The sequence below is a fragment of the Panthera tigris genome, chromosome B2 (assembly GCF_018350195.1).
Source record: "Panthera tigris isolate Pti1 chromosome B2, P.tigris_Pti1_mat1.1, whole genome shotgun sequence".
Lineage (NCBI taxonomy): Eukaryota > Metazoa > Chordata > Mammalia > Carnivora > Felidae > Panthera > Panthera tigris.
This window is the reverse complement of record NC_056664.1, coordinates 135461573-135476271: the sequence shown is the minus strand read 5'-3', so window position 1 is coordinate 135476271 and position 14699 is coordinate 135461573. Positions and strand designations below refer to the sequence as shown.

The following is a 14699-nucleotide window of genomic DNA, read 5'->3' as shown; positions in this document are numbered from 1 at the left end:
ACAAATAATCCAGTGGAGAAATGGGCAAAAGACATGAATAGACACTTCTCCAAAGAAGACGTCCAGACGGCCAACCGACACATGAAAAAATGCTCCACATCACTCATCACCAGGGAAATACAAATCAACACCACAGTGAGATATAACCTCACACCTGTCAGAATGGAGAACATTAACAACTCAGGCAACAACAGATGTTGGCAAGGATTCAGAGAAAAAGGATCTCTTTTGCACTGCTGGTAGAAATGCAAACTGGTGCAGCCACTCTGGAAAACAGGATGGAGGTTCCTCAAAAAACTGAAAATAGAACTACCCTATGACCCAGCAATTGCACTACTAGGTATTTATCCAAGGGATACAGGTGTGCTGTTTTGAAGGGACACATGCACCCCCATGTTTATAGCAGCACTATCAACAATAGCCAAAGTATGGAAAGAGCCCAAATGTCCATTGAAGGATGAATGAATAAAGAAGATGTGGTATACGCCAGTCAGAGTGGCCAAAATGAACAAATCAGGAGACTATAGATGCTGGAGAGGATGTGGAGAAAGGGGAACCCTCTTGCACTGTTGGTGGGAATGCAAACTGGTGCAGCCACTCTGGAAAACAGTGTGGAGGTTCCTCAAAAAATTAAAAATAGATCTACCCTATGACCCAGCAATAGCACTGCTAGCAATTGACCCAAGGGATACAGGAGTGCTGATGCATAGGGGCACTTATACCCCAATGTTTATAGCAGCACTCTCAACAATAGCCAAATTATGGAAAGAGCCTATATGTCCATCAACTGATGAATGGATAAAGAAGATGTGGTTTATATACACAATGAAATACTACTTGGCAATGAGAAAGAATGAAATATGGCCTTTTGTAGCAATGTGGATGGAACTGGAGAGGGTTATGTTAAGTGAAATAAGTCATACAGAGAAAGACAGATACCATCTGTTTTGACTCTTATGTGGATCCTGAGAAACTTAACAGAAACCCATGGGGGAGGGGAAGAAAAAAAAAAAAAAAAGAGGTTAGAGTGGGAGAGAGCCAAAGCATAAGAGACTGTTAAAAACTGAGAACAAACTGAGGGTTGATGGGGGGTGGGAGGGAGGGGAGGGTGGGTGATGGGTATTGCAGAGGGCACCTTTTGGGATGAGCACTGGGTGTTGTATGGAAACCAATTTGACAATAAATTTCATATATTAAAAAATAAAATAAAATAAAATAAAATAAAATAACCAAGAGAAAAAAAAAAAAAGAAGATGTGGTATATATATATACAATGGAGTATTACCCGGCAATCAAAAAGAATGAAATCTTGCCATTTGTAACTACGTGGATGGAACTAGAGGGTATTATGCTAAGCGAAATTAGTCAGAGAAAGACAAATACCATGTGACTTCACTCATATGAAGACTTTAAGATACCAAACAGATGAACGTAAGGGAAGGGAAACAAAAATAATATAAAAACAGGGAGGGGGACAAAACAGAAGAGACTCATAAATATGGAGAACAAACTGAGGGTTATGGGAGGGGTTGTGGGAAGGGGGAGGGGCTAAATGGGAAAGGGGCACTAAGGAATCTACTCCTAAAATCGTTGTTGCACTATATGCTAACTAATTTGGATGTAAATTTAAAAAAATAAAAAATAAAACAAGTTAAAATTAAAAAAAAAAGAAAAAAGATGTGGTATATATATACAATGGAGTGTTACTTGGCAATCAAAAAGAATGAAATCTTGCCAGTTGCAACTACGTGGATGGAACTGGAGGGTATTATGCTAAGTGAAATTAGTCAGAGAAAGACAAAAATCATATGACTTCACTCATATGAGGACTTTAAGAGACAAAACAGATGAACGTTGGGAAGGAAAGCAAAAATAATATAAAAGCAGGGAGGGGGACAAAACACAAGAGAGACTCTTGAATATGGAGAACAAACTGAGCGGTTGTGGGAGGGAGGATGTGGGAGGGGGGATGGGCCAAATGGGTAAAGGGCAAAGGAATCTACTCCTGAAATCATTGTTGCACTGTATGCTAACTTGGATGTAAATTTTTTAAAAAATTTTAAAAAGAAAAATATGGATTAATAATGTCGAAGAGTTGGGGACAACTATGAATACCACTTTCACAGGGTCTTCTGTTGTAGGAAGGAGAGTATGACTATTACTGCTATACTCACTGCTCATCTTTATTGTGTGGGACAAATGCAGTACAGAATCCAAAAATATAGGAAACCGTGCCATTTGATTTTGGACTTTACCAAGACCAGAGACTAACCCTACCTTCTCTTTTGCATTAATAATTAGAGAACAAAAATAAATGTGAATAAAACATATAAAATGACCAAAAAAAAAAAAAAAAAAAGAATTTGCCACAACAGGAAGACATCAATGAAACCAACACAGGGGCCCCTGGGTGGCTCAGTCAGTTGAACGTCTGACTTCAGCTCAGGTCATGATCTCACGATCCACAGGTTCAAGCCCCGTGTCAGGCTCAGTGCCGACAGGTCAGAACCTGAAACCTGCTTTGGATTCTGTGTCTCCCTCTCTCTGACCCTCCCCCGCTTGTGCTCTATCTCCATCTCTTAAAAATGAATACACATTAAAAAAAATCAATAAAAAAAAATTTTAAATTAAAAAAACAAAACAAATATTGTACAACTTATTATGAGGAGCACTGAATAAGGTATAGGACTGTTGATCACTGTATTGTACACCTGAAACTAATGTAACACTGTATGTTAATTATAGTGGAATTTAAAAAAATGTTTAAAGAAGAAAAAGCCACTATACAATAAACACAAAACAGCATTGCTAGGTACTATTTCTTGTGCTCAGCACTGAGCTTAAGGCTTATTCTTTGCTTGAAAAGCAGACCAGCAAATGTTCTAGAGGCATAAAAACATAATAACCTCTAATTAAGATTTTCTCCTTGATGGTGAAAGAATTGAAAGAAAAATTAAAGGGAATCCATCTTTCACTTCAAAGTGAACATTACATAGTGCCACCTAGAAGCATTTCACACGCCACAGGGGGTACATGCCCCACACTTGAAAACGTTGCTTTATACCACAGACACGGGAATAGAAAATCGTTCGATCAGACACTACCCCAGAACCACCTGTGGCATAATCCTACCAGCTAAAGAGCAAAACTTAATTACAGAAATCAGGCTTGCTTGTGAAAGGCTAAGTGGAAAGACCACTTGCAGATAATTATAATAATCCAGGTGACATATGGTGCAGAGCTGAGGCAGAGGTCGTTGAGACGAGACGGGAACGTCCTCTACAGACGCAGGACTCAACTTCCACTGGCTGTTTTCCAGCTTCTGCTACAGCAAGTGTGGGCTACTCTCTCCCCAACACTGTTTCCGATACACAGGGTTGTCTCAGCTAGGGGTCCCAGCCCTACCGCCAATACCCTTAGCCTGGAAGATGCCCTCCTCGGACCCACGGCCCCAGTGGGCCCCCACACTGCCATTAGCCAGGAAGTGCCCCACCTCTAAAACCACTCATCACTCACTCTCACCCAGCGGGTGCTGGGCCCCATTCCTGGGTGTCACCGATGGGGAATCCCTTGTCCCATCATCACGTCCTCTGTTGCTAGACTGAGCGCTGCCGTGCTCCGTGTAAGCCAACCTTATTCAGCCTCCTGAGTTCTGGTAATTCTGAAGGCGCAGAGTATAACTGCCACCCATCAGCAGTGACAAAATTAGCTAAAAAATGGCAACTAATTGTTGTACCATGTTTTATAGAATATTCATTCGCCACAGTATTATATTTTAGCTTTACAGTATCTGGAAACACGCATCAAGGTAGCTGGAACCCGCAGGTTAATGTCAGAGTCCTGACATTAGGGCCCAGCCCGCTTCATTCAGAGATGGAGTCGCAGTTCTTGGAAACGGGAAAAAGCAGGGCAGGCCTCTAGTATCAAGGGAAGCGAGGGTCTCTGAGGTTATAAGGAGATGGGCGGAGTAGAAAGAACAGAGCGGCAACCCAATTATGGGGAACAGGTGCTCCGATGTTAGCCGCAGAAGCAATGCACATTTCAGAACTAGGTTAGCAGGAAAATAAACCACGAGGTTGAATCAATCCTGACTTGTTAAATTAAGTTTCGTAATTTCTCCTGAGGACAGAAAACCGCACTCTATGAGACGGGGAAAATTTGTCGGTAGGAACCAGATGTCCTCAGCTGCAGGGCGGAGGGGACTGGGGACAGGAGGCTCACCCTGCAGCTACCAGCATCACCACACGTGGCTTCAGAAACACCAGTGGTGGTCTTATTAGGACATCCTCACTTGAGTCCTTCCTCTAGGCAGCCAGCATGCCTCAGCTTCCTCGGTGTCACTCCCACTTAGTTGTCCTTAGGAATCACCCAGACTGCTCCACATTCTCTTCTCCTCTGGCTTTGTGGAGTTCAGCAAGCTCGGTGTATGAAAATCCCCAGTGCGGGGCGCCTGGGTGGCTCAATCAGGTAAGCATTGGACTTCGGCTCGGGCCACGATCCCACGGTTTGTGAGTCCGAACCCTGCTTCGGGTGAGACCCCCTTCTCTCCCTCTCTCTTCATCTCTCTCTCCCTCTCTCTCTGCCCCTTGCTCACTTGCCCCCTCTCAAAACAAAACAGAACAAAAAACAAAAAAGAGTGCTGTTTACCCTTTCCTTATATCACAGATTTCTTTGAAGAATTTGAACTGTTCCACCGAAACACGCTTATAATGAAACATGTCCCTTTCCAGATGACAGAATTCATCTCCCTGTTTTGAAATCCAGGTTCACTTTATTTATCAGTCCTAGTCTATGTTTTGGTACCTGAATGTTTAACACCAATTATAGGAACCATCCTCATCTTTCCTTCAACAATGAGTTGAATGAAGCCAATGAAGCCAATGAGTAGAAAAGAATCTTCTTAGGCCCAAAGTCAGAGGTATAGCAATAATAGTAGTAAAGACATAGTAACTTCTTTTTTTTTTTTTTCAAGTTAGTTACCACACAGTGTAGTCTTGGCTTCAGGAGTAGAACCCAGTGATTCATCTCTTACGTACAACACCCAGTGCTCACCCTGAAAGTGCCCTCCTTAATGCCTGTCACCCATTTAACCCAACCCCCACCCCCAGCAATTCTCAGTTTGTTCTCTGTATTTAAGAGTCTCTTACGGTTTTTGCCTTAATAACTTCTAGTTAAGATTTTCTCCTTGACAATGGAAGAATTGAAAGAAAACTTAAAGGGAATCCATTTTCCACTTCAGGGCTCAACATTATATGATGCCCTGTGAGACACCACCTGGAAACACTCTGTATCCACCACAGGACATTCGTAAACCCTGGTTTTATGACACTGATGCTGCCTCAGCACTCCTGCCGCTTCCAGCCAGGGCGGAAGCAATGGCATGCTGACTTCAGGGGTTCTACCCCCACCCCAGCACACACACACCCCAAAGATAAGTCTCAAGGTGTGAGGGGGTGTGGGAGATACTTACCTTGATACTTGCTCCCCAGCCTTTGTACCCCATCAGATGCCATCCCTTGCTTCCTGCTTCCCTTATTTTTAAATATGTTCCCTCCCCTGGGCTGTGTCTGCCCTGTTTTTTTTCCTCTGGGGAAAAAAGCCTCAATTTAGAAAGGTTTCAGGAGAGGGGCGCCTGGGTGGCTGTCTGTTATGCGTCTGACTTCAGCTCAGGTCATGATCTCATAGTTAGTGGGTTCGAGCCCTGCATTGGGCTCTGTGCTGACAGCTCAGAGCCTGGAGCCTGCTTCAGATTCTGTGTTTCCCTCTCTCTTTGCCCCTCCCCACTCGCACTCTGTCTCTGTCTCTTGAAAATAAATAAATGTTAAAAAAATTAAAAAAGAAAGGTTTCAGGAGAAAAGAGCTAATGATTCAGAAGAAAAAAAAACATACAGTAGGAAATATTTCCTAAAATATTGTCCCCACTACACATATTGAAGTGTTAGCTTAATTCCAGTTTCCTTTTCCCTGCTGGTCTGTTTCCAGATTCAGAAACACTCCAAAAGTCCATTACAGAGCGCTCATCTGTAAAGAGCGAGGACATTATTCTCATCTGTATTCATGACATGCATTTCTGCCAGAAAGGATATGTGCATGTGAAGTTACATATTGTTTCCAGTGGCACACATACATGACATTTAAAGATTTTGATTAAATTCTTTTATGTTTTAATTCCTTTCTTCTCTGTAGCCATTAGAAGTCGAACCCTCCAAATCCAGGAAGCACACTGCCCCAGTCAGGGACCCTTCCTCACTTCTGGGTACACGGACAGCATCTCCAGGCCACGGGACACAATGCTGGCTGACTTCTCAGTGTAGAGCTGTGCTCGTTTTCTCATTTCTTGCTAAGCAGATTCCCGCGTGATAAACCCCTGATCCCAAATATCATAGTCACCCACACTTGGAAGAAATGTTTATATTTTCTGTACTTAACATCACCTTTTTTTTTCTTTTAATTCCAGCGTAATTAACATCCGGTATTATATTAATTTCAGTACAGTGATTCCATACATCCCTACATCACTCAGGGCTCATCAAGACAAGTGTCCTCTTAATCTCCGTCACCTCCATCACCCTTTTTTGATGGGCTTTTCACACGGCAACTATGGCTCCATTCCAAGCATTGAAGAGACGCTAAATTGGCCTACTATGCTGATTTTGTGTAGTGTTTGCATTTTTCCCACAACTCCAGAAGATCACAGAAAGCCCTTATCTCCTTTTCTTTTCCGGCGTGTCTGTTATAAGACTGCCACCCTTTCACATAAACCTCAATGGCAACGTGCAAAAATCAACAAGGGAATGGAGATGGGCACTTGCCTTGAGCTCATGGGTGTCAGCCAGCTGGGCTTTGAGCTCCGTGTTCGAGTCTCGACACACACGCAGCTCCTTCTGTAGCCTCTCCACCTTCTTTTGCAACTTCCTTAGGGTGAGATTGGCCTCGTCCCTCTCTACCGCCAAGGCCGAACGCACCTGCTTCTCCTGCTCCAACTGGGCAATTTTCTGCCGGAGAAGGTTCACGTGCAGTTCTTTGCTCTCCAGTCTTTCTTTCTGAGTCTTGAGCTGATGTGACACAAACGGGGATCTTTTTTTTTTTTTAAATCATCACCGAGCAGTCAGTAAATATAAACGAATTACTCAGATAACGTTGATCTTTATCTGCACTTCAATTAGACTCATCTATAAACCCTCAGAAAAGGTTATTGGATTCCTTTTCTTGATTGCATTTTTTTTATTCCTGCTTTTCCAAGAACTAATCCTGTAGCTGCAAAGCATGAGACCAAAGAGCCACAGAAAATGCACAGAGAAGTAGGCTTCCCACCTCTGATTCCCTCCACCGTTATGGACACCATAACAGACATGTACAATTACTTTCAAAGCTACGAGCATTGGCTTATCAAGATCAGAATAGGGTAGAGAGACAACATCCTCTCTACCACCCCCTGGCACTGGTCTTTGCTAAAAGAAAATAGAGTGCGTGTTAGCACCAAAAACCGAGACTGAGTAATTTCAATCCCTTGGAACCAGACCGAGTGATGCCAAACATGAGAGTTGTTATCTTTTGAAAGTAAGTTATATCAGGGAGCATTTAAAGAAAGCTGTGCTTATATGTTTAAAATCTTTGAAATGGAAAGGACGTCAACAAGGTTCCAGTTCACTGGTGTCTTTATCATCTGCCTGGCCTATACCGGCCACAAACCAAGCAGAGAACAAATTCTTCAAACAGCACTAATCACTGACAATCAAACTTGATGAAGGAATTTATAATGGATTTTAGAAAAAGATTGTGGCCTCTAAAGGGGGAAAAGAAATCCTCCTGGATTGTGATGTCACAATTAGTGAGGAGAATATTAAGTACAGAAACCTCTTACATCTGTTGCAAACACTGGGGATTGGAATCGTGCAGAATTCTAGAATGTTAGAGCCGAGGACCATCACATTTTCCGTAATTATATACTCTGCACTTCTCAGAGGTGTGAAGGACAGACTGAAATGCAGCCTTGTGTATCTTGTCTAACCATGGTGGCAGCGTCCATAGCCAGATCCATTTTTAACAAAGCCCGTTTCGTGTCTCTCTAGCCAAACTCCCTTCCTCGAGCTTCTTCAAGTCAAATTCCCCTCGACTGCACAATTACCCTGGTGAGTCCTGTACCGCTGGTAATTTCAATTATTATACAATATGTCAGAAGGAACGATGTTGGAGATCGGGGGGGAAAATCAATTATCTGAGGAGACCTTCAGAAAGAACTGTAGCTCAGTTTAATGTCTCTGACAGTCACAGGGGTTATCTGCTGTCTTTCATAAAGTATTCCTCAAAATCTAGTATATGGAGAAGAGATCAAATGTGAATATAGCTCAGTCTATGAGCCAAGAGTTTAAAAAATGGGTCTTATTAAAAATAAACAACCTCATGAGGTAGATATCATTCCCATCTTAAATATGAGGAAATAGAGACAGAGAGGCATGTAATTTGTCCAAGGTCACACAGCTTGGTGGAACCAAACTGGAATCCCAGATGTGACCCATGACACAGCCTGTACACTATAATTCCACCACAGAATTTTCTCCTAAGAACTATTATAAGAACACATCTGTGTTTTGCTCTTTCTTTCACCAATGCCAATAATTATATAACTAATAATTATATTTTTATCCTTTTCATCTACTCATTCATTTGTCTAAACTGTTTTTAATTCTTCTTTTGAGTCAATGAAAAGTAAATGCTTCTCCTCGCTTTTCTCTCCAGTGCCAGAAAGTTTATCAACTCAGAGACTGCTAGATATTCCCAAGTTCTCCTCATCTCCCTTAATAACAGAATCAGTGAGTTTCGTAGGTAGGCAAGTGGTTACCTAGGGAAAGGACTACACTGTCCGGCTTCCCTTGAATTAATTTCGGTCACCAGAATCATGGATATAAACACAAGTTCACGTGGCAAATTCTGGAAGCCTCCATCAAAAGACAATTCACACATGCTCTTTTGTATCCCTCTTCTTTGTCCCTTTCTTCTCCAAATTTCTGTCTGGAACCCATAGGTACCATTTTGAACCATAAAGATATGAACCACCCTAGGAATAGGAGATTAATGAGCTGAAATGAGCCTGGCTCCTTGAAAACTTCACAGAGCAGACTGGCCACACTCACCCTGAGCGGTCTACTTCTAGAAACTTATGGGGGTGGGGGTGGGGGTGGGGGTGGGGAGGAAGCACATCCAGTCATATAAGCCACCATTATTTTGGGTCTCTATGACTCACAGTCAAACATAACCTTAGGTGATAAACTTACCACCCCTCAGACTTGAAACAGAGACTCAAATTATAAATACATATTTATATTTCCAAACCACAGTGATAAATACGAGGGGAAGTAAACTATTTTTCAATATTTAAGTGTCTCAGCAATTCTTTCTCTCAACACTAGCAAGTTTCAGTATCCCCTACCTTTCTCTGTAAATTGTGAGCGATAGTCTTGTTTTCAATGACTGCGTTGCTCTCGAGGCGGACCAGCTGCTCTGTGCGAGCTAAGACTACATCCAGGCGCATGTCAAAGCCAAGTTCAGCAGCCATCTGGTCCAGTTTCATTTTCTCTGAGAGCTGATCCAGAAATTTAAGATACTAAACCCAAGAACAAAAATGAAAATGAGGCACAAAAACAAAGTTAACAGGTGATCTCACAGACTCCTTCTCTTTCTCCCAAACTTACAGATAGGTCTCATTAAACCCAGTATGGAGCCCGACCCCTGACCCCGGTGTTTGGTAATGAATTCCAGAACCACCTTGCCAGCTCCCTGCCCTGCTTCTTGTCCAAATTCACTTGACTCTCGTGGTCAGTGATCTTGATGTTCAACGTAACATGAGACACTCTTCTCAACCCTGCCATGTGACAAATCTGGCATCCTCTGGACAACATCTACATCTCTCTGCTTTGGTGACAGGCTGCTGTCCCTTCCAGGCTAATTCAGCTTCTGGGATCTACTCATCCACAAACCTTCCATGGCAAGTTTTCCATCCTAAGTGGGCCCTGGCCTCAAATGTGGAAAAAAACATGACAACAGTGGCCACTTTACTCCCCTTGGATTCTACAGATCACTCCAAAATCAAAGCTCTCCATACAAACACACTTGGACAACGTTTTTGCTTTTTTTTTTTTGAAACTTAAATTCCTATACCAAAAAAATGTCTTAAAGAGTTTTTAATGTAACATAGTTTAAGGAACAATACTGTAAAACACAGCTGTATCAATGAAGTCAAGGTTCATTTTTTAACAGGTGAATGTTACAAAATCGTTCCAGGATCTTCCTCCACTTGATTTCCTTATTTTTCTTCCAAGTTTTTATTTAAATTCCAGTTAGTTAACATACAGCGTAATACTAGTTTCATATGTACCATTTAGTGCCTCAACAGTTACATACGATGCCCGGTGCTCAATACGACAAGTGCACTCCTTAATCCCCATCACCTATTTAACTCATCCCCCCACACACCTCCCCTCTGGTAACCATCAGTTTGTTCTCTAAGTTAAGAGTCTGTTTCTTGGTTTTCCTTCTTGTCTTTCCCGCTATGTTCATTTGTTTTGTTTCTTAAATTACACATATGGAGAGAAACCATATGGTATTTGTCTTTCTCTGACTTACTTCTCTTAGCGTAATACTCTTGAGTTCCATCCATGTCGTTACAAATGGCAAGATTTCATTCTTTTTTATGGCTGAATAGTATTTATTTATTTATTTATTTATTTATTTATTTAATACACACACACTCACACACCACAATTTCTTTATCCATTCATCAGTCAATGGACATTTGGGCTCTTTCCATGATTCGGCTATTGTTGATAATGTCGCTAAAACATCAGGGTGCATGTAGCCCTTGAATTCAGTATTTTTTTTATATCCTCCACTTAATTTCTGTGGTTTATCGGGCCACGCCTGACAGAGGAATGCTTACTAAGCACTTGTTGGATGAGCGAACCAATCAATGAACTTTCTGTATCATCACTTCATGATTTGGGTTCTGTCTTTGAAACTTTCTTCCCACTGCAATAAGTCTTCATCTATCTGGCATTCTGAGGCGACTATATGTTTAAATAAGTATGATTCCTGGGTGACTGAAGCATGCCAGTATAAAGCCCAGAACTATCGATACTTTTAGTCATCGAGATGAAATTATTTGTAAGTGAGTACTTTCAAATTTTGTTGAGCGGCATACCTAGAGTGTAATCTCTTCTTTGTAAGGCACGGTCACGGGAAGTACTGCTTATCTGCTGTGCCACACGGTGGTAGGTTGCTGTCTTGGGCTACAAGACCAAGGCCAGAAGCTACTTTTGTTTCCACATCACCAGTTTCTCACTTCTTCATGCTGTTGTCAGCACTCCCCTTGGAATTATTCATTTTGAAGGTATGGATGAAAGTAAAAATAATTGCTATTGTTTGTTTTGTAAATAAAATAGAACCAGGACCCTCCATGTGGAAGCATAAAGTCTCTCTTGCTACATCTACATGTGACCCATCCACGTAGCATGCCAAGGATCTACAACCGGCAAAATGGGATAAGGACAGGACCAAGCCACACCCCACAGAGCAAGGGCCCATTTCAAAGATCTCGGCTATGCCTCAAAAGGGTAGGGTCACTGGAGGGATTTCCTGTACAACTTATTTCTTTGAATCACAGTTTAGCATAAATATATTCTATTCTGTGTGTACCTCAATTACCTATATTTAAACTTAAACTCTGTACAACTTTGCTTTTCACTTTTACATGCCTGTCATCCATACTAGGACGTGCAGTTCAGAGGTGGTGATCTACGGAATATTTGCCACAGTGGAATCCATTTACATAATTTGCTTTTGTAACTGAGAGTTCTTTTGGCACAAGCTCAGCGAACATTAATGAGTCATTACAATGAAAAATAAAAAGGGAAGAGACACCAGTCTACCTAAAATTCTTGCTTTTTAGATCTTTCTTCACAATTTAAATACTATTTATTGACTCTTCCCTAATTGCTGGAGAAACCAAGAAAAAAGAAAAAAAAAAAAAGATTTCCTCTGATCTCAAGAAGGTTGGAGTTGACTAGAGAAGACAGAAGACATTAGGGCAGTAAGTGCTGTGACAGACACACGCACATGTTGCATGAAGGAAAACTAAGTCTCTAAGGAAGGGGAAGGAGGAAATGACATTGGAAGTGAGTCTTCAAGGGACAGCTATTACCAGGTGAAGAAGGTAAGGAGAACTTTTTCTCGGAGAGAACAGCAACATGTAATATAGGATGCCAAGGAGGCCGCCAATTTTTTTTTTTTTTTTTTTTTTGGCCATCCAATTGTTTTTTATAAATTTGAATGTGGATGTCTTCAGGCTCAGAGATCAATCACCACACACCCTTGCAGGGCCCTGTTAGTCCCCTGAAGCCTGGAGTTTGCCACCATAGGCTGGAGGGATCACGGGTGATGGAAAGCCTGGAGAGGGGATCTGGCCAGGTCACAGAATGCTTAGCCATGGAAAAAAGAAATCTGTAGCTGAGCCTGAAGGCCACAGAGAGCCCCTGGCCAATTTTAAGAAAAATTAGACACACATTTTATTAAGACCTCCCTGGCAGCAGTGGGCAGTTGTTGGAAGGTTGTTTGGACAGTCCATACAAATGATTATAATGTTTGGAGTCAGAGCACTGCCGCTAAATATAGAGATGGGGGGGGTGACATTTGAGATATGTTAAGGAGATGGAATTTACAGTGTTTAGGAATTGGTTAAGAAGAGGGAAGCTTTAAGAATGACCCTGGGGCTTTTGTCTCAGGTGGCTGGAGGCAGATTACATCATCATCCCTGAGGCAGGAGGGGGCAAATTTGTGGAGAGGTGATCATTTCCATTTTGAAAATGATTAGTGCAATGTGTTCATGGGACATCTAGGTAGATAGCCCAGCAGTCAGATTTCTTCCAATTTAACACATTATACTCAGGCGCAACATTTCCTTTCAAACTCAAATTTTCAATCAACACATCTTTTTCAGATACTCTTCACCCTCCCAAATTTGTCAAATCTACCCCTTCATTCATAACCCCACTACCTGGTCCAAATCTTTATTACCAACTGTTCTATTCTATTCAAATTATCTATTCTAACAATCCCCTAGCTGGGCTCCCTAACCTTTCATCTCTAGGCCCTCAAAGCCAGTCTGCCTTCGGAGAAATCTTTTCTTTTATTCAAAAGCCTTCTATGGCTTCCCATTGTCTACAGGATAAAGCCTTGGGCAACTAGCCTTCCCTATCTCAATTATTCCTACACGTCTCCAGAGCCACCTCACGCCTCTGGATTCACCAGGCACCATGTTCGGTCTCCCTGTGCCTCACTGGTCTCCTGAGCAGGTCACAGCAGGTCACAACAGGTCACACCTCCACTCCTTCCTTCCTCCTACTGTTCTGGTAGTGTGAATCCCTTCCCCCACCTCTTCTGCCTAACAAATTCCTACTCATTCTTTAAAGCCTCTCGTGATGCTACCTCCTGTGTGAAGATGGCTCATTTCCTCACTCACAGAAACAGGAAACTTTATCCAACTTCCTGTTGAATTTTATACCTCCCTCCATTAATTAACTCTTGTGTTCTCATTTACCTGTGTCATCCACTTAGACTAGGATTTCCCACAGACCTCTTACGTGTCTTTGCCTATCCAACCCTCCATGCAGGCATGATGCTTCCTTGGCTTTCCGAAGTGCTGAAAAATGAGGATGAAAGTATTTCCAGAATATTTTTTTTAACCTAAGGGTATTTATTTTTCATGCCAAATCCAATCCCAATCCCATTTCTTTTTCTCTCTCTCTCTTTTTTTTCCTCCTGTGACTCACAACCATGTACCTTCCCCTTCCAGCCAATAAAATCTTCCTTCAGTCGTCTTGCTTCATGCCTCTTTTCTCTCTGGTCGCCAGACTTCCTAAAAATCTACTTCTACACTCAAACCTTTCCTCCGCACTCACCCCTCAGCCCGGAGCAAACTGGCTTCTGCTCTCCGCCACTCTAACTACCTCTGGACAGTCACAGATGGTCTCCCCACGGTCAGGTCATAAGTGGGGGCCCCTTCTCATTGTACTCTCCTTCTCTCACACAGGGTTATCGCCGTTAGCATTCCCGAGTCTGTCCCTGCTGTGACTTCAGCTTCACTGTGACATCGCGTCATCTTTCTAAAACACCGCAATGCTCAAAATCACTTACTACACTTAATATTCTACAGAAGCTAGAATAAAGAATCTTCGTCATCCAAACCATGCTAGTCTTCTCTCCTGCCACAACCCCATCCGGAATGCTGTGTTCTCGCCACACTGGAACAATCCCTCCGCACTATGACTACACTATGCCCTTAGGAGCTTTCACGCCTTTGCTCGCACTGTTTCCCCTACAGTATTTGCACCCTCGCTCCTCTAAAATCCTACTTATCCTTCAAGGGTGAACTCCATTGCCCTCTCCCCTGTAAAAATCCTCCTCTTATCCAGAAGTTATCATTCCCTTCACTGAGTTCCTACAGCATTTTGTCAATCAATACATCCATTACAACACGTACAGCTTTATAGTTACAGCAAATGACTAGAATGTCTGTCTCCTCAAGTACATTATGAGCCTTTTATGATCAAGAACTGTGTGTTACTCAGACCTTAGCCCTCAAACCTTCAGGGTCTCATACATAACCGGCATTCAACAAATACCTGTTGAGTTTAACTGGATTAATC

The 14699-nt window shown here is 42.2% G+C and overlaps 1 protein-coding gene across 1 annotated transcript in view; it reads right to left on the bottom strand.

Moving 5' to 3' along the window:
• The window catches only part of CCDC170 (coiled-coil domain containing 170), a 101947-nt gene that overhangs the window by 14005 nt on the left and 73243 nt on the right, over positions 1-14699 (bottom strand). Inside the window, 2 exon segments of the mRNA XM_042987625.1 lie at positions 6813-7055; positions 9431-9604. Coding sequence (XP_042843559.1) covers positions 6813-7055; positions 9431-9604 — 417 coding nt within the window.